The sequence below is a fragment of the Sardina pilchardus genome, chromosome 15 (genome assembly GCF_963854185.1).
Source record: "Sardina pilchardus chromosome 15, fSarPil1.1, whole genome shotgun sequence".
NCBI classification, from domain to species: Eukaryota; Metazoa; Chordata; class Actinopteri; order Clupeiformes; family Clupeidae; genus Sardina; species Sardina pilchardus.
Window position 1 is genome coordinate 21,193,650 of NC_085008.1, and position 27,256 is coordinate 21,220,905.

Genomic DNA, 27,256 nt, shown 5'->3' on the forward strand with positions numbered 1-27,256 from the left:
GCGGGAGCGAGAGAGACGGAGGGAGAGGGAGAAGGAGAGAGAGATGGGGGGATAGAGGGAGAGCGGGAGAAAAGGAGGCAGAGGAAGAAGAAGAGAAGGAGAGAGGGAGAATGAGGGATAAGGAGAGAGAGACTGGGGGAAGGAGGGAGAGGAAGAAGGAGAGAGAGGGAGAAAAGGAGGGATAGAAAGCGTGTTCCTGTCCCTTCCCACTCTTATTTACGCCCCTCATAAAGACGGCCCCGGTGCGGAATGGGGGTGGGGGGGCTGCAGCTTGAGAGGCCTGCAGCTGTCCCTCTCTCACACACCTCCAGCCTGGTGGCTATTGTGCGGGGTGAGATTTACGGGCGGCTGGTCGCCTGCGCGGTCAGTGGGTTGGAGACGAGGGATCTGATGTGCGTCTGCGTCTGGGTCGATGTGGGGAACTCCGAGTATACCAGGCAGCTCCGTGACTCATGGCCCTGGTGATTTACACCCGACTCGGCCTCCGTGCATGGCAGCTGTGGCCCGGTGACCACATGGCCCACTCCGGAGATCACACACACCACTTGAACATGAGTCAACATGAACCAGCGAACAAGGCCATGAATGAATGAATGAATGAATGAATGAATGAATGAATGAATTAATGGATGGATGAATGAAAAGATGAATGTATGGCTGGAGGGATGGATGGGTCACATGGCCTACTCCGGAGATCACACACCACTTGAACATGAGTCAACATGAACCAGTGAACAAGGCCATGAATGAATGAATGACTGAATGGATGAATGAAAAGATGAATGTATGGCTGGAGGGATGGATGGGTCACATGGCCTACTCCGGAGATCACACACACCACTTGAACATGAGTCAACATGAACCAGTGAACAAGGCCATGAATCAATGAATGACTGAATGGATGAATGAAAAGATGAAGGTATGGCTGGAGGGATGGATGGGTCACAATTAGAGAAATGAGTGAATAAAGTAAATGAAAAAAAATGTGTGATTGAAGAAATGTATAGACAGATGGATGAATGATAATGATGCATTGTGCTTTGTGTTGTGTATTTTATGGTAGCCAGTAGGGTGATTTGCTTTAGACTCTACATGGGACAACATTGTAACTGACAGTTTTATGATCATTTCAAGCAGCTGAAGTGTTAACTGAACTGAGAATGCCTTTGGGAACAAAGAAGGAGTATGTGTGTGTGTGCGCATTCAAGTCTGTGTGCTCGTGTGTTCGGGTTTGTGTATGTGTGTGTGTGTGTGTGTGTGTGTGTGTGTGTGTGTGTGTACGTGCGTACGTGTGTGCGCGTGTGTGTAGGGTATGTGCATGAGTGCGTGTGTTTGTGATTTGTCCTCTAAACTCAAATTACTCTCAAATTAGTCAGCAACAAAGCAAAATGATAACACATGTTTAAGTCAACCAATATCCCAAGGCAGTGGAAGTAAACTGGGCAGTATTCTGTATAATTTCGAGTACCGTGGGAAGGTAAAACACAAAATATAGAAAAATAAAAAGCTGAAACTTGCACAAGGGACAAACACACTAATGTGTCAGGTACTAACGTAGAACAAGTTAGCGTTGTCATCAACATCTTCAAGCCCATAATGCCAAGAGGTAACGTGAGAGCCATCACTGAGCCACAGGGTGCTAGCATGTCCTGTTTGCCTACATAGTTTGGAAGTGAGCAACACTCATGACTCACACAGATAAGCTGCTAGTAGGCCTCCTACCTCTCACACTGTCTTTGTACATGTAGGTCTTCTGTGTTTGGGAAAGTGAAACATGCATCTGAGTTAGCTATTTTGTGTTTGCACGTCTCATATATGTATTTCCACATGTTTCTGTGTTTATCCTTTGTTTGTGTGTGTGTGTTTGTTTGTTTGTGGTGTGTGTGTGTGTGTTTGTGTTTTGTTAAGTGTGGATGCAATGTGTCAGCCTGTGTACAAACACTCTTGCATCACAAATCCCCGATGGGCCCCGAGGAGTGTATATGCAAGCAGCGTTGTGCTGTTCCGTTCTCTCCGCCGGTTCTCCCTCCTCTCCTCTCCCGCTCCGCTCGGATCTGTCCTTCATTAGCCTCCCCGCGGCTCCTTCATGTAAACGGCTTAAGAGCCGCGCCACACACTGGGTCGTTCATCACGCTAGCGAGCGCAGCGCAGTGACGGCCTTAAATAAATTGTTTTGAGCGTTCACTTCTTCTCCCTGGAGGTACAGCAGAGGTAAACACAGCGCTGGTTTGAATAATGATCTCTCATTCACTTCCTTTCTTTCTCTCTCTCTCTTTCTTTCTCTCTCTCTCTCTCTCCTTCCTGCCCTATCTCTCTCTCTCTCTCTATGCTTTGACCACTGCTGATGACAGACACCGTCCGGCTGCTTCCGATTAACCATAGGAATGCTCGGACCCCCAAATCAACGCACGGCGAAGGCTCTGTCCTGGTGCCACCTCTTTCCTTGGCCTGGTATGGCCTTAGGTCAGCTTGCATGAAGGGGGGGACAGCGCTAAATGGCTAAAACACAAACAGGAAATGGCGATCGATTGATAGCTGGTGTCATATGGAGGGACTTTTTTGCCATAAAAATGAATTAAATTTGGGTTGTGTGGGTTGACCACTGGCCAGACTATGGTGACCTCAAGATGGTAGGACACCAGATCAGCCATTAATCTAGAAAGAGTGGAAGTGTCAAGAGAGGAACACTGCCTTTCAAAACACGAGAAAGAAATTCTGATCAGGGTTGTATATCAAAATCAATTACCTCTCAAACCTCTGACTGACCACTAAGTGATTTCTGAATAAACACACTCACAAATTCTCTGGCGTTTGGGTCAGATTGTGGGTTCCACACCCATATGTCAGCAACTTCTCGCCTTAGGCCATAACAGACATGTTTTTCCTTTGTATCTCCTCCTTCCTTGCCCACACTTCTACAGAAAGGGTAAGGGTCTTTGTTATCTTCACCCTCATCCATTATCACACATAATAGAATCTATTGATTTCCACGAGTAGAGCTTGAGTAGAGCTTTAACTGAAAAATAGAGATCTTATGAATACTGATGGACGTGAACATGAATGACAAATATGAGATGGCGTGAAATGATGTGATATGAAAAAAAGGGCCGGATAAACATGGATTCGTTTGTGTTGCCGCACTATAAACCTGAAACTGAACATCGTGTTCTGCTTATCGTGACGACACTGGCGATTTGCTCCTCTTACTCAGGCGTGAACTACTTTCGCTTCGGCATCATGATCACCCCGGCCCTTCTGCGTGGAATGTGTCCGTCCAGAGGAGACGTGTTTACGGCTGTTTATTTACGTCCCCTACCCCGGGTCAACAGCTCCCCAGAGGGAGGTTCTGGGAGTCCAGAACCACAGCGACGGGCCTATTCTACACCGTTCATGACCGCTCTGCCAGCAACCCTTCCCCTTAATCCCTCTCGGTGATTACTGCGGTATCATCTTTGTAACAGTTAACCTCACTGGGGGGGCTTCGTTTTTTGGACAGGGTCTTTCGCAACCCTCTCCACAGACACAGCATTGTTCTGAACTTCACCAAAACCGCATCCACTGTTAGCCAACTATTTCTCGTGAAAACAATCTTGTCACGTGTGTACAATTGTGTGAGCGCTTGCTTAAGTTGTTGATTCAGTTACATAATACATGTATTATGTTTCTTTCTCTCTTTTCTTCAGAAAATAGCTTTGGACCCATGAAATGGATGTACATGAATCCCTCAGGTTTTACTGCCAGGTCATAAACTTAAGAACCATCTCCTTGTCCTATCACTTTGTGACATCTGTCAAAATGTCTCACATTTAAGCAGCAACTCAAATCTAATTCAATGTCCGAGATTAACAAAATAACCTCCTCTGCGCTAATCATTCAGAATCATTAAGTTATCTGCTTAAAAACCATGTGCCAAACTCAATCAGCTTGTATACAGGAGAGTGAACAATGCCAGGAGTGCAGCAGGGTGAGGGGGCATTTGCTTGGTTGTTGACTTTTAATAACTCTTTCAATAACCTTTTCACCTCAATATAAAGCCCTTTTAAGTTGAGAAACTTCAATAGAGAGGCCACGTTATGATCACAAAATAACTAAGAACTTCAAATAAGAACTCTCTCCAGAGAGCTGTGTGTGCTCATGTGTGTTGTTGAGTGTGAGTGTGTGTGTGTGTGTGTGTGTGTGTGTGTGTGTGTGTGTGTGTGTGTGTGTGTGTGTTTCTTTGTGTGTGCGTGTGTCAGGAGTACTAAACTTTGGGTAACTGGAAAACTCGTTACACTGAAGGCCTAAATAAAGAATGGAAACAACTGCTGTGCACACAAAACATTCAAGTATAAAACACATGTGTGTGTGTGATATCACTCCACTATATCTCCAATGACCCCGGGATCCTCCCCTTCACGACCCCTTACCTCCCTGGCCTCTGCTGGCCTCCACTGGCACCTGCCCTCTCCCCCTGCTCCCCCCTGCTCACTGTCCCAGATGCACACCGCTCCTCAGCCAGCGCAGGGCTTACAAAACACCCCACACGGGGTGGGCCCCCTGCATCGCCACCCCCCAGTAGGAGCGCACGCACAGCCCTCTACACGGCTGCTCAAGGCCAAGGCAGCCCCCACACACACACACTCCTCCTCGCACGCCTCCTTGCGCTCCCCACAACCCCACTCCTCTCCTCTTTTCTTCTCCTTTCTCTTTCCCTTCTCCTCCCTTCTCCTCCCTTCTCCTCCCTTCTCCTCTCTTCTCCTCTCTTCTCCTCTCTTCTCCTTCCCTCTGCTTCCTTCTCCTTCCCTCTGCTTCCCACCTCCAGGTTCTGGGCTCCATGGCGGGCCCACTGGGCCAGCTCTCATTTCAGCACTGTCAGAGAGTGTCCTCCACACGCTGCCAAATGGCTGTGTGTGTGTGTGTGTGTGTGTGTGTGTGTGTGTGTGTGCTGTAACACCTCCACACTGGCTAATGTTCTTGTCTGATGAGGCCCATTGTGTGTGTGTGTGTGTGTGTGTGTGTGTGTGTGTGTGTGTGTGTGTGTGTGTGTGTGTGTGTGTGTGCGTGTTTGGCCAAGGGGTTGTGGCTTTAGAGTGTGGATGTCAAAGGTGTGATGGGGTGCGTAGAGGGAATGGAATGATTTGGTGCGTGTGCCTCGGTTACCGGCATCCTCTGCAGTCCAGGTGCTGGATGATACATTGGGTGCATGTGACAGATATTCCCTCTCAAACCACCGCCTCCGTACCATCCTGATCCCCATCCACATACGTGCACGTAGACATTGAGGTTAGCTCAGCTATCTGTCGCCTTGAGGCATGTGCTTCACCTGACAGGTCTTGGCTCTCCAACTCCAGCCTGTGACCCACAATTCTTCATCCGCACTCATTGTTTTGCAATCAGTAAGGGGGTGGTCTGCTTATTGTAAATGTTTTGTGTAAGACAAGCTCCCTGCTGCAAGTTCCCTTTGTGATCCTTTCAGAGATTAATTCCCCACCTTTACCACAGCAGGCAACCTTTCAGATCCAATAGCAAAAAACAGATGTTTTATAAGGCAGGTTCAAGGTATATAGCTGCCAAAGCATATAATTCTTAGGTTTATGCAGTATTCAGAAGGCAAACGCCATTTCCTTTTTCAAACATGACATGTCCACCAAGAAACTGCTCCTTTAGGTCTTCACAACCTAATTTTCAACTCTTTTGCATATAGTTTCCCAATGATCACCAAAGGAATGAAAGCAGCCAAACTGCTGTGGCACTTCACATCATATTGTCCCCATGGACTGTATATCTGAGTCAGCACATGTTTGTGTTGCAGTGTGGTCTGTTGTTCTATGTTATATAACATCATCATTATTGTCAGTTCATAGTCTTATCGAGTGTTGGGGCAGCTGTTGCTGCAGTGGGACTGTTCGGAGGGGATTGCTGGGATTGTGTCCTCTCGCACTTCGTTGGATTATTACACGTTTCCCCTGTAAAACCCAAGCATGTCCCAGAACCCACCCAGAAACCCCCTGAAACCCCTGCTGAACTCAATACTCTCATCTCCTCCACTCTCTCACAGCCACGTCCACTCCTGCTCTTAACGTTAGTTACAAAGAAATACAGCTCAGGAGAAATTGGTTAAGAGCCCCTAACACACACACGCACGCACACACACGCGCACACGCACGCACACACACGCACACACACACACACACATGTACGCACGCACGCACGCACGCACGCACGCACGCACGCACGCACACACACACACACTCTCTCTCTCTCTCTCTCTCTCTCTCTCTCTCTCTCTCTCTCACACACACACACAAACCCTACACACACCCTCTCCTCATCAATGAGCCAGGGCCCCACCAGTATCATTGTGTATAAGTTAAAGCAGGTGGCCGAGGCTGTGCCTAAAGCTTGTTTGACAGAGCCGCCTGGAAATGGATACTGGTGCCAGATCAAACAATGATCTATGACCACTGCAAGCGTGCAACAATACCCACGCAGGGGGACCCCGGAAAGCAGGAGTTGGGCAAGATAAGAGAGGAGGAGAAAAGAAAGAGAAAAAAGAGGGGGGGGGGGTAACGGTGAAGGGAGAATAGTTACTGATGAAATGACCACCAGTAATAGAATGATGTCATTGAAGTGTGGCCTCATGCTGCTCGTTAAGTCCACGCTTGAACTGGCCTTTAGTGATCATGTAACATAATGTAAAGCTCTCCGTCCTTTCTTTCTGCCTCTTTCACTGTTTTGCTCTGTCTCGCACAAATACACGCAAAACATGAGACCCCCTCTCCCTTAACAGAACCCACCAATTCATCACATGCTATCCAGCTCTGCTAACATGCTGGTCAAAAGAGCATAACTACTAATAGGCATATGAATGTACTGTACATGTGCATTGATGATCAAACATTGAATCATGAAACAAATGCCAAGTATAGTTGTACATCATAAAGATCAGAAAGAGCTAAAGGCATCAATATGTGCATCAAATTGCGTTTGTTTTATGACTCTGAAATCAAAGAAATGTACAGTACAGGCCAAAAGCTTGGATACACCTTCTCATTCGGACAGCCCTTCTTTATTTTCATACTAAATGACTATGAAAATTATAGATTCATACCGAAGGCATTAGAATTATACGGTGGTGTATTGCTGTCACACTAGAAATAAATAAAAGGCTCAGTATCAGGTAATTACGTGAAAGTTTCAAGTAATTACGTGAAAGTTTCTTGTTATAACAAGATCTTTTTCACGTTTTAACAAGATATGTTTCATGTTATTACATGAAATTATCACGTTATTTCGTGATAATGATATTTTCACGTTATAACGTGAAAATATCATGTTATTTCAAGATATGATATTTTCACGTTTTTACAAGATATGTATCACGTTATTACTTGAAATTATCACGTTATTTCATGATAATGAAACTGAACAGAAGGAGGGGCAAGAAAGGCTGGTTACTATGGCTCACGAGTCAATCAAATTCTATGTTAAGCTCGGTTTATGGCGATTTTCCAGTTATTAAACTTGTGGATGATATTGTTATAAATGCAAACACCCGAGCATTGTCCAGAATATTGTAGTGAACGGTGTTTACTGGCTACGACGGCTGTGCCCCCACTGAACAAATTGAATGATTGACTGATTGATTGAGGAGTGGTACACCTGCAGCTCGTCGACTGTGGATGATTATCAGGGATAAAGAGTTGCGAGTTGGGGCGTGCGAGAGGGAGCTCGGGCTGGTGTGAGCCGCGCGGCCAGCCGGAGCGTTTGGCTACTTGTGGACTCTCGCTACTGTGGATTACCTGAACTCTGTGAGCTAACTGTGGCTACTTGTGGACTCTATCGCTACTGTGGATTACCTGAACTGTGGGCTAGCTGTGGCAACTGGGACTCCACGAACTAACAGGCCTGTGTGAGTGTGTGTATTGTGCGTGTGTGTGCGGGCATAGTTAGCCCCAGGCCGGGGTTAATGGCCAGTCCCTTCCCCTAGCATAACTCTGCCATAGAGAGGGCTGTTTTAGGTGGGTTGTGTGCGGATGAATGCAGGGTGGGTGCATTCGGAAGGTTGGGTTGTGAGTGTCAACTTTAAATAAATTGTAAAACGTGACTCCCTGTCTGTGTGTGATTTGACTCCTCCTCCGACCACGAAACAAATATTACAATATTCTGCACCTGTATGCAGTGGAGTGGCAATCGGGAGAGTCGGGAAGAATCCCGGTGTGGCGTTTTGGGCCGTGCTGATGATTACTGTGATGAAGTGATCTCAAAAAGCCTGCACTGTGTGACTGCAGCGCTCTCCCAGCGGCCTCTCCCCGCAGCCCTAAAAATGACCACGATGACCTGACATGCAAGCTAGCCAAAGCGCCCAAATTGCGTAAACATTCACAAATGTATCAAGGCCCTTTCTCCGTCTTGCGTTAAGTTGCGTTAAGTGGATGGGAAGAAGACGCAGAACTATCAGGCTGTGTGAGCAGGCTACTCCTGCACCTCTCTGTCCGCCTCCTTAGCGGCTCTCTGCCGATACACAGACTGTGAGCAGGCTACTCCTGCTCACCTATATCCGCCTACGCAGCGGCTCTTTGCCGATATACAGCCCTGCTCCTGCTACTTGGTCAGATGGCGACTATAGGCTACTGTAGCCTACACACATGCTCAAAAGCAAACACTCATCAAGCAGCACTGCAATAGCAGCCAGACAAGCCTGTTCTCATTCAGCCTATGCCAGCCATAGGCTCTCCAGCCTGGTCTCGTTAAGTTTCGTTATCATGAAATAACGTGATAATATCATGTAATAACGTGATAAATGTCTTGTAAAAACGTGAAAATATCATATCTTGAAATAACATGATATTTTCACGTTATAACGTGAAAATATCATTATCACGAAATAACGTGATAGTTTCATGTAATAACATGAAACATATCTTGTTAAAACGTGAAAAAGATCTTGTTATAACAAGAAACTTTCACGTAATTACTTGAAACTTTCACGTAATTACCTGATACTGAGCCTTTTATTTATTTCTAGTGTGACAGCAATACACCACCGTAGAATTATGAATTAACACATGTGGAATTATATACTTAACAAAAAAGTGTGAAACAACTGAAAATATGTCTTATATTTTAGGTTCTTCAAAGTAGCCACCTTTTGCTTTTAATACTGCTTCGCACACTCTTGGCATTCTCTTGATGAGCTTCAAGAGTCACCTGAAATGGTCTTCCAACAGTCTTGAAGGAGTTCCCAGAGATGCTTAGCACTTGTTGGCCTTTTTGCCTTCACTCTGCAGTCCACACGGTGGTTGGAACCAAAGGTCTCCGATTTTGACTCATCAGACCAAAGCACAGATTTCCACTGGTCTAATGTCCATTCCTTGCGTTCTTTAGCCCAAACAAGTCTCTTCTGCTTGCTGCCTGTCCTTAGCAGTGGTTTCCTAGCAGCTATTCTACCATGAAGGCCTGATTCAGGCAGTCTCGTCTTAACAGTTGTTCTAGAGATGTGTCTGCTGCTAGAACTGTGTGGCATTGACCTGGTCTCTAATCTGAGCTGCTGTTAACGCGCGATTTCTGAGGCTGGTGACTCGGATGAACTTATCCTCCGCAGCAGAGGTGACTCTTGGTCTTCCTTTCCAGGGACGGCCAGTTTCTTTGTAGCGCTTGATGGTTTTTGCGACTGCACTTGGGGACACTTTCAAAGTTTTCCCAATTTTTTGGACTGACTGGCCTACATTTCTTAAAGTAATGATGGCCACTCGTTTTTCTTTACTTAGCTGCTTTTTTTCTTGCCATAATACAAAGTCTATTCAGTAGGACTATCAGCTGTGTATCACCCCTGACTTCTGCACAACACAACTGATTCCCAACCCCATTTATAAGGCAATAAATCACACTTATTAAACCTGACAGGGCACACACGTGAAGTGAAAACCATTTCAGGTGACTACCTCTTGAAGCTCATCCAGAGAATGCAGAGTGTGTGCAAAGCAGTAATCAGAGCAAAGGTGGCTACTTTGAAGAAACTAGAATATAAGGCATATTTTCAGTTGTTTTACACTTTTTTGTTTTCCACATGTGTTAATTCATAGTTTGATGCCTTCAGTGTGAGTCTACAATGTCAATAGTCATGAAAATAAAGGAAAGTCATTGAATGAGAAGGTGTGTCCAAACTTTTGGCCTGTACTGTATGTATGAGAGAGCAAGCCCAGAGGGGCCTTCTGACAGCTCTAGTAAAATCTATGAGTGCTGTCTGTCTGATCATCATCATAACTCACCATCCTTTTCCACTGGCCAAGAGGAGGTGTTATGTCAAAAAAGTAGTGACCTCCGCAGAGATAATGCCAACAAACATATTGAACTCAAACGTATTAAATATATAAAATATATTACAATGATATAGAGGTCATATTATTTATTATAACAGCTATGTAAATAACAACGTTTCACTGGCTGCCTCATCAGCTTGCGTGCTCTGACCGATCACATGGCCGAAATGAAGGGCAGACGCAGGTTAAACTTCACGCCCATACTGTGAGAAGTTTTACTGGGGCAAAGTGGACAGGAAGTCTGCCAGCTTCGTATAGGAAGGGTGTTTATAGTTTAAAGCTTATGTAATTTTCTCTGCCTGACCGGGGTCAGATTGGTATTTAACATTCTTGAGTGATTGATGGAGTCAAAAGGAAACATAAAAAAGCCAGTTCTTTTTTTTTTATTGTGCCAATTTTTGAAACCCAGTTTTCAATTTTTGAATCTAAAAAACACTCATATGATCAAAAGTAATCCCCATGAGTTTGAGGTAATAATAGTAGGTGCCAGAATGAGCCATAAAGATACATTTTTATGGAGGATTTTACATGTTTGTTTCGTGCATGTACACTGCATGGACCCATACCATTTCTAAATGGTAGTTTCTTGTCATCCATGTCAGCTGTGTTAAATCAACAGATGATCCCTGTGTAGAGACGTGGTTTAACAGGACGGGCCTGTGATGGCCAAATGTTTTTCTGCTCTGACACAGGGGATGATTGAGTGGGGATGATTGAGGGTGCTTAGCTTGGATCAGTTCGCATCAAAATGGGCCGGCAGACTGAAGAATAATCTCGAAGTTTCGGTTTCCTAAACAAAGTTGAATCCTCTGCACTCAATCTCACAGTGGTTGTGTGTGTGTGTGTGTCTGTCTGTCTGTCTGTCTGTCTGCCCCTCTGTGTGAAAGAGAGAGAGAGGGAGAGAGAGAGAGAGAGAGAGAGAGAGAGAGAGAAATGCAGATACTGTAGATGCTTATCTAAACAGTCCATCATATCGTTTATATCCAGTGCTTGCCAATTTGCTATTTCTACAACTACAACTAAAAGGAAAAAAGTAAGGATCGTTTTCATAACAGTAATTAAACATAGCTTTCAGTGTGCCCAGCAGATGATGGGTAACCCCTCCAAACACACACACACACACACACACACACACATGCAGATTCACTTCCCATTAAACTACATGCAATGAGTGCAAGCTGACGAGCAATAACCTACAAGGGATTTGGAGAGTTTGGAAACAGAGAGATTAGTATTAAACAAATGGTACAGCAGGGAGAGAAGGCACGTCATCACAAGAAATGTCAGCCCAGTCTTTTTGTAAACACCGAGAGTGATGAGCTCAATAAAACTATGTGAGGCCTGGATCTGACACGTCTTGCGCAACGTCCCATAGCAGTTGCTCTACAGATTTCAACATTGTGTATACATTCTCTAAGGTCCTCCTCACTCTGATCCATAGGTATGTGTGCGTATGCGTGTGTTGAAATCATGTGACTGTCCCGTAATGATAAACAGAGGAGCGAGATGTCCATGTGTGGAGGTAGTTGTTTCTCATAGTGCCTTTGGCCCTGATGTGTCCAAATTGAAAGTCATCCTCAGGATCGGTCCATGGATTTCCAACAGTGTTTCAGTGTTTTCATGCCAGCTTAGTCCCCAACAACACTTTCTCACACACTTTCACACTGTCACACACATGCACACACGCACGCGCGCACAGACACACACACACACACACAGATACACACACAGACACACACACACACACACACACACACACACACACACACACACACTCTCTCACACTCACCTCCCCTGGGCAGATACTGGTCAAATTGACTCCATATGACATCTCTTTCTAAGGTCACACTTTTCACCGCGATCCATGTGAGGAAAATATTTACATTTGATAATAGAGTAATTGCTGACAATCTGCCCTTAAACACGTGAGGTCTGAGGTGGTGTGTGTGTGTGCGTGAAAGCTATAAGAGGCAAGCCTCCTCTTCAGTGTATCTAGTGTGTCTATGTCAGAGATAATGCTATCAGTGTTGTCCTGAAACATCCCTGGCAACAGTAGCAATGGTTCTCCATCAATGTCGGTATCAGTGGTCAGACCTGATACCTCTTGTTTGATGTGCGACACCAAAGATAGCAACATGTTTTGCTTTGGAGATGAATCCAACTTTGTGCAAATAGTCCTCCCTCTCAGTGACCCCTTTCTTCAGAGGAGTATATGGCACCTGAATGGCAGATTTACTATGACCATGTGTAGGTTTTTAAATATGCTTCAATACAGTATAAACAGGTTTTTTAGAGTAAAACCATCACACTAAAAAAAGTGAGCTGCCAGCAGATCGTATGACTACTTAACTAATAAAGCAACTTGGGCTGCTTTCCCTAAGACCTACCATATGACATGCAAATTGTGTTGCACATCTTGATAGGATTTCCCAGAGGAGTCAGATACAGTGCCAATGATTTTTACAGTTGGCACTTGTATGAGAGTTTTCTCTGAGGGGGTCTTACAGCTAACAGACAATGTTGTTCAAACTGGACATTGCAGGCCTCCTCAAAACAGGCTTTTACTCGTTCAACCTCTTATTTGCAAAGCAGAAAAAAATGGCTCAACTATTTCCATTGATGGGCAACTGGCAACAAGCAAAGCAAATAATGAAGGCTAATTTAATAACTTAACAATAATGTAATACTACTACTAATTTAATAACATCCTGCATGTAAGGTCAACACAGTGCCCCCGCACACCATATGATGGCTTTAGTACAATGCGCAACAGACTTCGCTCATTGCTTGTCAATGACATTTGAGCCGTGTTTCAAAACCCATGGTCCAAATTCCCAAGAAAGAGTGAGTTGGCCTAATGCCGCACACACATTGCCGATTATTCGCTTGTTGCTTGAAAAGTTGAAATTGGTTTAACTTTCTTGCCAATGGTTATTTCGCTCATAATTGCTGAATTAAATTAACATTCCATGGTATCTTGTCGCTGGTCACTTGCAGTCTGAATGGGTCTTGAGGCTGAAGAACAGCAGTGCTCATGTATGGGTTCTTTTGAGAGCTGTCATCGAGTGACTGTACTTGTGTACTTGCAATGACACAGAGGGTGCCTCTCATGTAAAGTTTATACGTCCTCCCTCACTCCTCAGGCCTCGATCCTCACTGATCTACATAAAGAAAGATAGACGAAGGGATAGACTATCGTTGTTGCCGCCCCGATATCATTCTTTATGTAGATCAGGGAGGATCGAGGCCCGAGGAGCGAGGGAGGACGTATAAACTTTACATGAGAGGCACCTATATAATGCACCTTTTAAAGGTCAGCCCTGGCTGAAAGGACCTGAAAATGATGGTGCCATCAAACATAGTAAGCACACATAGGACTTGGAGCTACATGCCTTCACAGCTGACCATGGTAAATGTGTTGCTCTAAATCACTAATAAAATTGCTCAAAGATTACAGACATACATTTGTAATATGACAATTAAGATGAGATACCACTATAGCCATGAGAGAAGTCAAAATGAGGCAAAGGTTCACGACAATGAAGTCTTCAGTCTATTGATATGTAGAGCTTGACTGCCATCTGCTGGACGTTCCATTACCATTATGTACACAGACACACATACTGTAACATAAATTAGTTTTTAATTCCTGTTAGTGCATCTGCAAGCACATTTTACAACACTGTTTTATTTGAAAAAAAAAGAAAAAGAAAACGTTACAAAAAAGTTCCAAAGACGTAATAAGTGAGATTGTCCTAAAGGTCTCAGACCCCATCAAATAACTTAAATATTACGCATGCCTGCTTATTACATGCCATTGTATACATAACATAAAAGACAGTTCATATGAAGTTCATGTACAAAACAATGAAGGCATTAATGCTTATGACCAGTGTTAGGTCAACACACAAGACGTAGTTCCAAAATGACTAATTCTGACTCACTGACAAAACACATAGATGAAAGCACAGGCAGATTATTATCCTGTGACTCAACATCAACATGGCCCAGAGATTTACGTTAACGTCCCCTCTAGATGATCAATCTTGGGTAGCAAAGGAACATCCTTGCTCATTTATACTGGGTATGATGCACAATCTAAATGAGAAAGCATGCATTTGAAGCGATTCAAGTGGAATGCAAGTGCTATATTAAAGCATGTCACACTGCTAAAACAAGCTATTCATCGGTTTCATCAGGTCCCTTTCCACAGGTGTATAAAATCAAGCTCCTTGATCAGCAATGCAGACTGCATGGTGCTTGATTAATACACCTGTGGAAAGGGACCTTATGAAACCCATGAATACTCAGGAGGGGGATGTAGGCATGTACTACTTCCTTACAGGCTGTATAATGGGCTACATTAATATGATCTTTGGAGCAGGGACAGAGAGAAGAGAGCCATAAAAAAAAAGTAGACACAGAGGACTTTGTCCGGACAAAAATGTCAGGTTACCACATATTTTCTCATATGACCTCCTGGTGATATTTCATGTGTGGTATGTTTATCCAATTAAAGCAAAATCAATGGCCATGTTGAAAGACGCACACAAGGTACATTTGATGGGTTGCAGCATATATAATGCATTCGGTCCTATAGTTGTTATTCTGTTTCGCCAAGGACATGTCCCTCCTAAAGGGTAACTGTGTGTGCAAAATCAGATATCAGATATCAGATATGAGCTCTTCTTGATATACGTTTCTACCTGTGCTCCTCACTGTTCTTCCATTCAAAGGGAGCCTGTTGACGTTGTGTAGAGTGCACGCTATTCCCACAGCAAACCAATGTCCCTAATCCTAGAAGCAGGCTGACAGCAACGGACTCCACCTTGGACTTGCTCAGACTTGGGGGTTCCCACAGTGCAACATCTCATCTCACCGCTTCTCCAGCTTTTTGAACTTAGCCTCTGCAAGGACATCACATATTCCATAGTAAGCATAGCACAGAACACTTCTTAAAATGGTTAAAAACACCCGGGTTTATGATACTAAGGGCAAGGAAAACTAAACAGATGTTGTTCTGAAACTCTTGGGTTGGGACCATCGTACAAGCACAGAGGTTATAATATCACTGAGCCATCCATTTTTTTAGGGTTTTTTTTCTGGAAAGCAATGCCTGGTGTTGCTAAACCTGTGAGCAAAACACACCAGCGTACTTCACAGGATGGCCATTAGACAATTCAAATGAGAATCTTGACAGACGCTTCTACAGGCTTCGACACTCTACAGGGTGATATATGGGTGGACAGTGCCACCTGGTGGTAGGGTTTCAGGAGGTAATCTGAGATGGGAAGAACATCCAACTAATAATAGCACACATGCAATGGATATACATATAAATATCTGATATTTGTCAACTAAGCAAACTAGGAAGCCAACAGCAATAGAAGGCTGCTTATAAGGTCGTAGCGGAGGTCCTTAAAAGCATCAACTTACATTATGTTTGATGAAGATTAAATTAGCGCCACAATAGTGGAAACATTCATGGATTTCATTAATGGAAAGCATCATTGATTAAAAAGGACTACATCTTTAAGAGGTAGCTCTTGAACTGGTTTGGGACAGATTTTTTTCCTAGTGAACCAGCATTTCCACTTGTTTTGAATGAAGCCAACGATGTGTCCTCAACAGAGGGTGTTGCATGCATAAACAAAAAAGTTATTGATATCCATAAACAGGAGGATAATATGACAGTTGTCCTGTAACAACTGCAAAAATTAGCTGTGTAATATGCTGGGTATAGTGCTAGTTGATTAGTTTTGTTTACTCATGGCAACGGAGAATCTCTCTCTGAATGATAGAATGTCACGCCCATGCCCACTCTGGGTCGCAGGAAAAAACAAATTTGTTTTGGTTCCAGCTCCGAACCATAGTGCTACGTTCTGAACCAGATTTTGTTTGTTCAAAATGCTCCGAATGGTTCAAAAGTTGCTTCGCAAACGGGAACAGAAGCGATTTGCTGTCGGCGCAAAAAGGCAATGAGGGTGTGCAGACATACAGTACTGGTGTCAGCCAGGCACAATTGAGTCAGACCAATCAGATGTAGAGCAGGCCTCTGCTATCATTCCCAAGGTCAATTAAGTTTCAGGTGCAGAAAAGGTGAAGAGTTTGCATCCCACACACAACAAATCTTCCTAAATCTAAATTAATGTGGAGCCCTTATAGTTTAGTGGCAAATGCTCACCCAGCTTTTTGGAGTAGGTGTCCATTTTGTAAGCTGCCTGTTCGAGCGCCGTCACTTGTTCTTCTATCTGGTTTATCTGGTCAAGGTAGGGTTGCAAGCTGGCATCTGATGGAAATGGACAATATCATTCCAACATCAGCAATACAATACAACAATACAATACAACAATACAGTCAAATATACTACTTGTCAGTACAATCCCCTCACTGAAGACCAGAAATGGCACTAATCCCAGACTGTCGTCACCTCATAAACCTCAAACACCTCATACTGGATCACAGTACCAATCCTCAGTACATTCATGCACATCTTATCTATAGTATTTTACTGCTCCTTTAGTCATGTTGATATGTTGATTTGCTTTGTATTTTCCTGTTTACATTATATTGTATGTTGTGTGTGGTGTCTTAAGCTGCTGGGACCTTGAATTTCCCCTTGGGGATCAATAAAGTATCTATCTATAAATCTATTTATCTATCTAATGTTATGACTGTGCTGACTAATAAGAATGCTCACATTTCTGGTTGAGATCTTGCAAGTTGCGACTGATGTTTATCGATATGTCCTTCATCTCCATATACTTCAGGCTGGTGAGTTTGTTCATGTTTTCCAAGAGTTTGTAGTCTTCACAGGTAGCTGGCCAGATGAGATAAACAACAGTGAATTTATGTGCACCAATGCAGTGGTATGGATTTTCCCTTTTGTCCGACGACTTCACAATACAAGATGAGAATGTTTTTAGCTAATCTTGGCCAAATCTTGGGTGGTGGTAGCGTAGTGCCTAAAGACCTGGGCTAGCATGCAGTAGCCTAACAGCTGTGGGTTCATTGTGCCCTTTAGCAAGGCACTGCAGTCCGAGTTGCTCTGGGGAGAATGGCCTTTGTAATAGAATTGACATAATGGATAAAAGGGTCTGCTAAATGAATGAATGAATGTGAGATGTAGATCTTAATTGAAACAGATAAAACTAAGTGTTCTGGAAGTTCTTAAAATGTTGTATCACTGATACATCCATCAATTACACTGCAAATAAATTATACCTATCTATCTATCTATCTATCTCCTGTAAACCCTGCATAAACACTCTTCCAGAGGGTAGAGATGTATTGTTGCGCTCTAGATGATAGATTTTCGTTAAAAAAAACAGGAGAAAGCTTTCAATGTGTGAACCACTCCAGCTGTCTCTTAAACCCTCTTCCAGTCATGACATATTCTTCCAGTCTGGCTTTTCTCATATCTTATCTCCTTCAAGTGGCCCAAGAGCTCCACTACGAGATTTAGATAGTGTAAGGTCCTGTTCCACCAGTAAGCTCAACAACCAGAGCATCCAAGGTTTTTACAATATGTCCAATTTCGAAGTATTTTGATGTCATACGAACACACACAAGATAAGTAGGCTACCTGTAAGTTCCCCTTGTAGAAAGACGGCCATTTTATCAAACATATCTTTGCAGAGTTCATCGATGTCAGGCTCTGCTGGTTCGACAGCCTCCTCGGCGGTTTCCACACTCCCATCATCTGCAAAAAAGAAAAGTTGTCGTCATGTTCATTCAAGGAACAAAAGGTGCGCCAAAGACATTCTACAGATGATTTTAGGAATGGACATAGACAGGCACATAAAAACGCAGGGAAACGACACTCATGAGAAGTGATACTTGACCCATGCTTACATGTAACATGTTATTATATTTGACGGCTAAGGATGCATTTAACTGACCCTTTGAATCAACTAGCTAGCAAACTATTGATAAGACGAGAATAGAGACTTGAGACTTGAGTGAAGCAATGACCCTGCCATGTAGACCTAAAACAGTCTACCTGTTATAAATAATGGCATAAAGACAACTGAATGCTGAACTGTATTAAGATAAATATATTACAAACTGACCAGCTAATAGCTAACGACCTAGCTTTGTTTGGAAATGAACCGAGCTGCAGGCCTGTCGCTTACTGTTGTTGCTGCCCTTTTTGGAGACAGGGGGCTGACTTTCAGGGACGCCTTCAACGCTTGTGGTTTCTGACCGGGAATCTGTGTCCGTTTTGATATTCAATGCCGATGGGGGAATAGGGGCTTTAGAGATGCTGTCCATCGCAGCTGCCTCTTCTCCTGTAGCGGCCATTTTCCTTGTAAATAATCACATGACCAGATAGCGCTTTTCACGTGATGCATTTCCCTTTGTGGTTGTGGTCCCGGTTATTCTACGTTAACATGTGGATTTACACATATTTTAAAATGTCCCCATGAGCATGTTTTATTTCTTATTTATGAGAATTATAACTGTATCTTTACTTTAATGCATTGATTTTCCCGAGGAGGGTTTTTATCTCAAATTAAATTCAACCAGTGTTTTCTGAGAAATAGGCTAAACGGTTTGAATCAGAGAGGTATTTTTCACAATTTAACGTCAAAATGTGTATAATTTGCAGTCTGAGCCTCTGTTGGATTGGTTACATGGGTGGGTCGAGGTGACGCTCCTTGGAGCCACGAATACGTCGCAAAAGAGACCCGCCCGCTTTCTACTCTGTTATGGGCATCCGTCGTGACAGAATACCATCGGACTGTAAACATGGCGGCGTGCACAGCTAGAAGTCTGTGCAATATACCACCCTACTAAGTCTATAGGATAAAACAATCAATTATGGAGACTGAAGAGGAGCAACATATGACAACGCTTCTCTGCATGGGCTTTCCGGACCCTGTTGCTATTAGGAAAGCCTTGCGTTTAGCCAAAAATGACATTAACGAAGCTGTTGCGCTCCTCACCAACGAAAGCCCCGGGCTCGGGTATGGATATGAGCCGATGGAAAGTGGGCCTGCGCCCGGGTCAGGGCCCGGTGGAGACAGCGAGAATACTACTCGAACTGGGACTGGAGGGTTTGATCCTCCTCCGGCGTATCATGATGTTGTGGAGAGTGAGGTATGATTACAAAAATCGCCTGTTGGCCAACGTTAGACAGTGTAATAAGTAGTTTTTCACACGATAGTTAGCAAGCCAGCTAGCTAGGTTTCACATCAGAGTGAAATCGGGCTGTCATGGATAGGCAAATAGGGAGGGAGGGAAAACCACGGTATGTTGCAGGCAAGATAGCTAAAATAACGTTACTTCACATGGCAGTTCAGCTTACAGTGTAACTCCGAGAGCGAAACAAGTCATGACATTTTATTATGCACGTTGTCTATGTATTTGGTTTTAGGTTATGATGTCTCTATAACGTTAGTTCATTAACCCGCCAGGCATCCGCTTGGTTAGCTTGCTAGCCAACTAGCTCTCCGTTTGGGGGAGGGGAAATAGCTGGCTAGCATTTAAACGTGTTAGCGGTAGGCTGCTAACTTAGCCATTACTGTATGTGTATGCACTTATCAAAGCAGCTGGGTAGTTTGACTTTATCTCTCCATACCGACAACCATTGGCGTTATAGAGCTCTGGCAACAACAAAGCTTATTTTATAGTGCAAGTGGTTGTGTTGGTTATCTCGTTAATTAACGCTCAAGCAGTTAGCGTTAGCTGGGTGTTGCTGCTAACGCGCACAGCACCGAAACTAGCCTATCCCTAGGCTATCACTCCTTGCTAGCTATGGTAACGCTGGCTTATCTACCTGCATCTGTCAAATTGCGAGGCAGCTGCATGTAGTGTCCTACCTTTTAAGCTCTAAATACCAACTACTGTCATTCCACCCACCTGGTGTTCAAGTAATTAATAGCCCTATGGAACAGTTATGTGTTTACTCAGTTAGCCAGTAGATCTAGCTCGTCGCTTGCCTGACAACCGCAGCAAGTTAAAGGTGCACTATGAGATCCTGCTTGATCTTAGCGAGATTTCGGGACTGATTTTGCAATTTTCCCGTGTGGCCTTGAGAAACTCACTAACTGTGTAACGAGACAGCAATGCCTAACGTTTACTTCTAGAGTTGTTGTAATATTCATATGAGGAGGAAATGTGTGGCCTTCAATGTCGAACGGTCGCCTATTGTGTTGGGGTTCATATTTAGAAACCAGGGAAGACATTAGCTAAATCGAAAGGCTCATAGTTATTATCGAAAATTGTCTATGACAGTATTGACATATTTGAAACAATGACTCCACAACATTTCAATATGCAATCAGTGTGTCGCGGTCATTGTAATTTCAGATGGTGGTGTATGTAACATTAGTGTAAAACGTCATCTCGCCTCGAGATTTGATATAACTTCCCTCTGAGCCATCCTCACAATACTATCATTACGTATTAGTCCAATTTGTTTTGTCTGAGAGACTGCAGAGGGGAGTAACTTACCCAGTGCTACCCACTCATTTAATGTTCTCTTCGCCTTACTAGGGTTGTAGTGGTATTTTATCACAGATGTGTTTTTTGAGTGTCAAGCACCGTCGAAAGATATCATGACTACATGATCTTACAGCGATTGACACTGCCCTCAGGGCACTATATAATGAGGGGATCTCAACTTCTGCACTATTTCTTGGTTTCTTTACAGTGTGTAAAAACACCAAACTGGAGGAAATGTGAAGATGTTGAAGATGTTTTGGTTTCATTGCAGTATCCAGTGGCACTTATTCTATTCTATGCACCTGCACAGCTGCAGAGATCAGTATGAAAAGGCCATTTGAGGCCTTTATTGACTTAAATAGGCAGCACTTGACCATTTCACCTTTCAGAACAGCGTTGTCTTTTATTTAGGAGTCGCTCACTGGCACAAGTATTGGCACGTTGCTTCTTGTCAGTTTGAGTGAAGTTGATGTCATTCTGTGTGCTGGCTAAACATTTATATCATCTTATTGCATTCCTCATTACACACTATCATTGCAAATCTATATTTGTCTTACGACTGGTTATGAATGGCATGATTCAGTTCCGAAGTATGTTATCCGATGTAGATCCCTACACATTGGTGAATTTAGACATGACTCCGGTTCCTGAGTCATTGTTTAAACAAGACCTGATGGTCAGAATGAGACTGGCGTCTATTCTTTTCAAATACATTTCTGCTCAGCTACCCTATTTTCCAATATCCTGTCCCCACTCACACTAACACACACACACACACACACACACACACATACACACTACCAATCAATTGGTGTGGGCCTTCATGCTCTCTCACATCTGTCAGAACCACATGTGTATCACTGACACATGAGAATGTCATGCTGGAAGCTGAAAACAGCATAGGCGAGGAACTGGCCAGGCTGGCTCTTTTCTATACATGTCAGCACCGGAATTACTGCTGTTTTCTTAATGAACGCTAGTTGTGCTTTCTCTTCAAAAACAAAAACTGAAAGCCGTCCACACAGCTGTTTTGATTTCTTTCATGTTGGTCTTGGGGTTTTGTGTTGCAATGTGTTGCTGATGTAGATTCCTCTGTAGGCGGGAGGGCCCTGTGTGGTAACCGTGGTTCACCAGTGACGACCAGCGTGGCTGTTTTGCCAGCATCGGCTTCTGTTTTTGCCGGTGATACATGTCACAGGTCGCCCAGCCGCATGTTCCTGCCCTAAATATAGCCAGAGGAGTCACAGAGAGCCTGCAGACTGGCCCTCGGGTGGGTCGGTACGCATGGTAACAGGCTGGAGATCCAGTTACTGAACAGCACATCAGAGACACTGCACAGCACGGGGAGGGGAGGGGAGGGGGGGTTTAACACACACACACACACACACACACACACACACACACACATTCCATTTGAGAAATGCACACTCACATAAACACACACACACTGCCTCACAGACTGGAGCATTCCAGGAACCTCCACCATAAACACAGGAGTCGTCTCCCAAGGCATTGTTGTCTCTTGTTCGCACTAGTGTTTAATCACCGCACCGGCTTTATTGCCAATACCTTTCAAGGCACTGTGTTGTTGACACAGTTTATAAATGTAGTAGGCTAAATAACTAGGATCCTGATATCTCCTCTCATCTCATCCTAATATTGCGTCTTTGTGAGCCATATTTTTCACTATTTTTGTCTGTGTTCTGTTAAGCAATGACCCAGGCCCCAGTTGCTTTAATCTCTTCCCATAGACACACTCTTGGATGTGTTTACCAAGTTCAAGTGCAGAGCGTGGGCAACCTTTTGACCCCTCTTGCCTCTGAAGTGCCTCCAGGGGCTCTCCCACTCCCACACGTGTGGCCCAGAGGCTCAGGTGAGGAATGTGCCACTGGCCGCGAAGCACCCCTTTGCATTCTCTGCATTAGCCCACTGGCATGTTTTTTTTCTTTTTTGTCTTCTTCTTTGGCCCTCTTGGAAAAGGGGCTTCGGTTCTCCGAGGTTTCCTCACATTTCAGCACTCTGGAAAACGTGAGGCGTCCAATACAAACAGCAGAGCGTGTGTGGAGTCACGCGACTCGATGTTTGGGAAAACCTCCCCGACCCTGATAGGCTCCTGGGCCACCGGAACCCTCCTCCTTTCCTGCTGCTGCTGCTGCTGCTGCTGCTGCTGCTGCTGCACAGCTTGTTCACGCTGGTGAACTTTGCCCCCGAGAAAACGAGAGCGCTCGGCCTGGCCGAGTCCAGCTCTACTCACACTTGCGTCACATGTAGGAATGCGCGAAGGGGAAGTTTGTTGACATCTCCCAAGACTTGTCCGAGTTGCTCAAGTGCCGCGGCGACCTTTGCCACTGCAGTGCTGTTCTCTGCTGATGCACACTCTGCAATGTGTAATTTTGCTAGAGACTGTGGGAATGGAAAATGTATTGAAATGTATTCCACCCCTGACTCCGTATGTAAATATGGTTGGCTTAATGCAGACCTTTATGATTTGCCCAAAGTAAAAGGAAGAGTAGAGTATTTAAGGACTAGTGAATTCACCATGTATGCTATATTTACCATCGAACAAGACAGTTGAAAGACATTATAGAACCCCCATCACAAGTTTAACTTAAGTCATTTCATGGTTGGTTTGGGCTCTCAACATGTATGCATTCATGCACTACTATTAAAGGTCCACACACATAAGCCAAGGTGTAATACAGTATGTTAAACAAGCAGTGCTTAGGTACACATGAGGATGGGTTCCCTGTGCAGCACATTGTTCTCTGATTGTCATAGTTCTTTGAGAAATTACCCCTTTTTTCAAGCATTTGCACTCTGACTGCATTTTTCCTGCTTTTCTCTGCACATATGAACCATGACTGATGTACTGACATGTTTATTGGTCAAGTACAATAGCAGCTGGGGTCACAGCATTAACAACTAGAAAAGCACTCAGAGTGCGCAGATCTCTGCCAAGTGAAAACGTAACCGCCTCCTGGATCCAGGCGGTGATATGGATCACTCCCAAAATTTCAGGACCCTTCCCTGAAAATTTCATCCAAATCCATCCATAACTTTTTGAGCTATCTTGCGAACAGACAAACAAACAAACAAACAGACAAACAGACAGACAAACAAACAAACCCCGATGAAAACATAACCTTCTTGGTGGAGGTAATAACAAGAGCACTAATGAAGCAAGTGAGTGCTGGCCAGGGGAGACTTCTAAGCTAGTGGAAGTACCATGCTAATTAGACTGCAGAAGGCCAGTGTTCACAGTTCAGCGTTAGTGCTGTATCGATAAACACCACACCTACGGTTAAGTTCCTACCTCAATTGTTGAGGCATGATTCAGTTTCTGCCTCTTTTTTTAGGTGATGAAGTTTTAGCAGTACCGGTATATTGGGGGAAATGGTGACATACTCTAGAAGAAGAATTTTGTTATTTATACTGTATTTTATTTGTGTTATGAAGCTCAAGGGTCTGTATCTGTAAGGATGATAGCTGCCGGGGCTGGTGAGGGCAATGTATCACGGTTTTGTTTTCTCGAATTGTGATACGAGATTGTAGATGCTTGTATCATGATTTCTGTTTCGGTTCACATATCATTACAGCCCTATTCAGTGCCAATGAGTATGCCAGTCAGAGTTGCAACTTTTGTCAGCTGCAGTTGAGAGTCCTTAAACGTGTGTAATAAGCTCTTAAGACCAACCTTACCTGCCAAACCTGCGCAGGGACATACAGACAGCTCTGTGCATTACCTCACGACCATTTAGTACACTTCACTCTAAGATGTTAAAATTCTGCATGTTGATTCTCCGGCCTGATAATGCAGTACACCTATCGTGTGTTTGTGTGACTCTTCACTTTCATTTTTTAAAGTAGCCACCGCCTGTCCCTGATGTGTCACGGAAATATGTGGCCTGACGAACAGGAAACTCTGACATTCTACATCTGGACTTTGCACACATTCACACATTGTAAATAAATGTCAGAAGTTGATAATGCTCTACTGGTATTGCTTTTCTTCATGTAACACATATTCCTTATTAGGTTTAATTTTTTGTTCTATTTAATACCCAGATTATTACATAAGGGGTACATCAAGAGATCACGTTCGGGATGGAAATTGACAAGTAGCGCTTGACATCCATTAGCCTAGTAGTTGTTTTGCATCAAACATGAATTGTTCTCGGATGGTTTGCAGTGAAGGCATGAGGGATGGCGCCCGTCCTCTATCGGTGCTGTTTATGGTGTGTTGCCGCGCGTGTATCTGCGTGTGGGTCCCTATAGCGGAAGCCTCTGAAGAAAAAGATCTGCCTTTGCTTTCGCATGATTATGTAAATAATTGAGTGAGCTGCATTCATGCATTTCCCCCAGGAGTTTGTGCTGTTGTGCGTCGCTACGCTGTTTATCTTTAGTATGTGTGTGTGTGCGTGTGTGAGTGAGTGAGTGAATATGTGTGTGTGTGTGTGTTTGTGTGTGTGTGTGTGTGCGTGCGACTGTGTGTGAGTGAATGTGTGTGTTGGGAAGGGAAGGAGAAGTGTGGGGGAGCTGCCAGGGATCAGCGATGAATCAGGCCCACATAGTGCAGGTGGTCCCTGCCACTGCTCCACGGCATACATAACGAGCTCGGCACCCAACACACACAACACACACAGCACACACAGCACCCAACACACAGCACACACAGCACACAACACACACACACAACACGGCGCAGCTCCACTCTCCTCCACTCTCTCACCGTGCTAAGGGGCACGCAAGTGTAGACAGCTCCACTTGGAATGAGCAAAATAGTCCCCTGGTCCCATGCATTAAGACACAAACACCAGTTACTCACACAGACATAAACACACACAGAGAGAGAAAGAGAAAGAGAGGCTAGTCAGTTCAGCAGTCCTTCTAGTAAGCTCTGCTGTCAGCCACCTCTGACTGGGAGCGTGGAGAGAAGTGAGCATGTGCTAGTGCAGGGATGAACAACAACAGGCTCCAGGTTGGCCGGCACAACTACTGCTGCTGGCTCCGAGAGTCTTCACATGACAAGCGCCATACATTTTAATGGCCATGCATTATAGATCCATACGTTACGTATAGCTCCTACGGTGAAAGCATATGTGTCCAGCTGCACTGCATCCATAGGAGATGGAACAACCAGCAGACTAGACCAGAGCACTCGGTCATTTTTAACGCAGATGAGCAGAGGTCAGATGAGTGGAAAAGCTGCGGTCCCGTCCTTGATAGTCGGCAGCGTTCAACGGAGACCACCTGATCCTAGATCAGAAGATTGTGGCTGGTTGCGTCACGGTTTACAGTGATTGTTATGGCCACTGATGCCAAACAATGCACGTATGTGCGTGCACGCCGCACACACACACACACGCGCACTCTGACACTCACCTCACCTCCTCTCCAAACATCCCTGGCGCAGTGCCTATCAGTGGAATCACATTGTTTGTGTGTTTAGTCACAGTGACAAAGGGAAATGCGTTCCCCTCCCCAAAGTCCCCCAGGAATGCGGCAGGACGTTTTGTTTTGGTTTGGTTTGTTGATTGTTGTTGTTTGTTGTTGTTTTTTGTGGCTGTCCTCCCTGACAACTGACAACAAGCAGACAGTGCTTCATCAGACAGTTGCTCGCTCCTTGATGTCCCGCGTACTTCATGCGCATAATTACTCACACAGATGCACCTCTAGGGCACGGAGAGGACGTGCTCATGTGTCTGTAAACTTTATTTTATTTTCCCCTCTTTTTTTCTTGTTACACACACACACACACACAGTACAAAATTGCCCGTTTCAGTGCACAAACAGAACTCCTCTGTGTGTGTGTGTGTGTGTGTGTGTGTGTGTGTGTGTCTCAGGGCCGGGGGTGGTGGGGGTCCCCCCCCACTTCTGGCTTTGAATCCACCCTTCAGGCTGTCATTTACCTCTGGGAAGTTTTGGGAGCGGTGCGTCCAGCCAAGGAAAACACTGTCATCACCCAGCAGTATGCTTCTGGTGGCTGGCGTTCTCTTCAGATCATGCCGGGCTGGAAAATTCAGTGTCGTCGGAATTACATTGGAATAACAGATCCGCGACTAGATTAGTCTGGTTTACGCTGCCCGGTGAAAGTGGTTCAGTCTGTAGATAGGGTGTCCTCAGCTTTTGAGTGAAGGAGTCTGAGAGGTCGTCTGCCCCAGTGATGTTCTGGTGGTGACATCTGATGTTAACGCAAAATTCACAGGTAGACAGCCAGGGTAGCGCTCACAATGAGATGTGCCATCTCAAGGCGTTCGATTTCTATTGTTTCCCTACACAATGATGCAACTGCAGGAAAATCTAGACCGTTGTGAGTGTGACATGCCTTGTGTTTGCTGAAAGCTAGTGAAAAATAATGGTACAAATAATGATATTATCTGTGAAGAATTGTTTTTATAAGTGGTTATAAGGAGGTAGTAGACTATCTAACCTAGAATCAATCTCCAGATGATCAATTTATGCTAATCCATTAGAAATAGATATTCCACATCTTTCCTGTAGTCTTT

At 44.4% G+C, this 27,256-nt stretch overlaps 2 protein-coding genes across 2 annotated transcripts in view; one reads left to right on the top strand and one right to left on the bottom strand.

Moving 5' to 3' along the window:
• Positions 1-13,927: 13,927 nt before the first annotated feature.
• bloc1s2 (biogenesis of lysosomal organelles complex-1, subunit 2) lies at positions 13,928-20,184 on the bottom strand. Its single transcript, XM_062556266.1, has 6 exons — positions 20,166-20,184; positions 18,437-18,609; positions 17,887-18,003; positions 17,002-17,121; positions 16,486-16,590; positions 13,928-15,208 (listed from the first exon to the last, which is right to left on the bottom strand). The coding sequence occupies exons 2-6, from the start codon at positions 18,603-18,605 to the stop codon at positions 15,177-15,179; spliced, it is 543 nt and encodes a 180-aa protein (XP_062412250.1). The 5' UTR covers positions 18,606-18,609; positions 20,166-20,184; the 3' UTR covers positions 13,928-15,176.
• usp24 (ubiquitin specific peptidase 24) overlaps positions 19,047-27,256 on the top strand; it is a 58,748-nt gene continuing 50,538 nt past the window's right edge. The window contains exon 1 of the mRNA XM_062556267.1: positions 19,047-19,403. Within this exon, the coding sequence (XP_062412251.1) occupies positions 19,125-19,403 (279 nt within the window). The 5' untranslated portion in view covers positions 19,047-19,124. The remainder of the gene's footprint in view (positions 19,404-27,256) is intronic.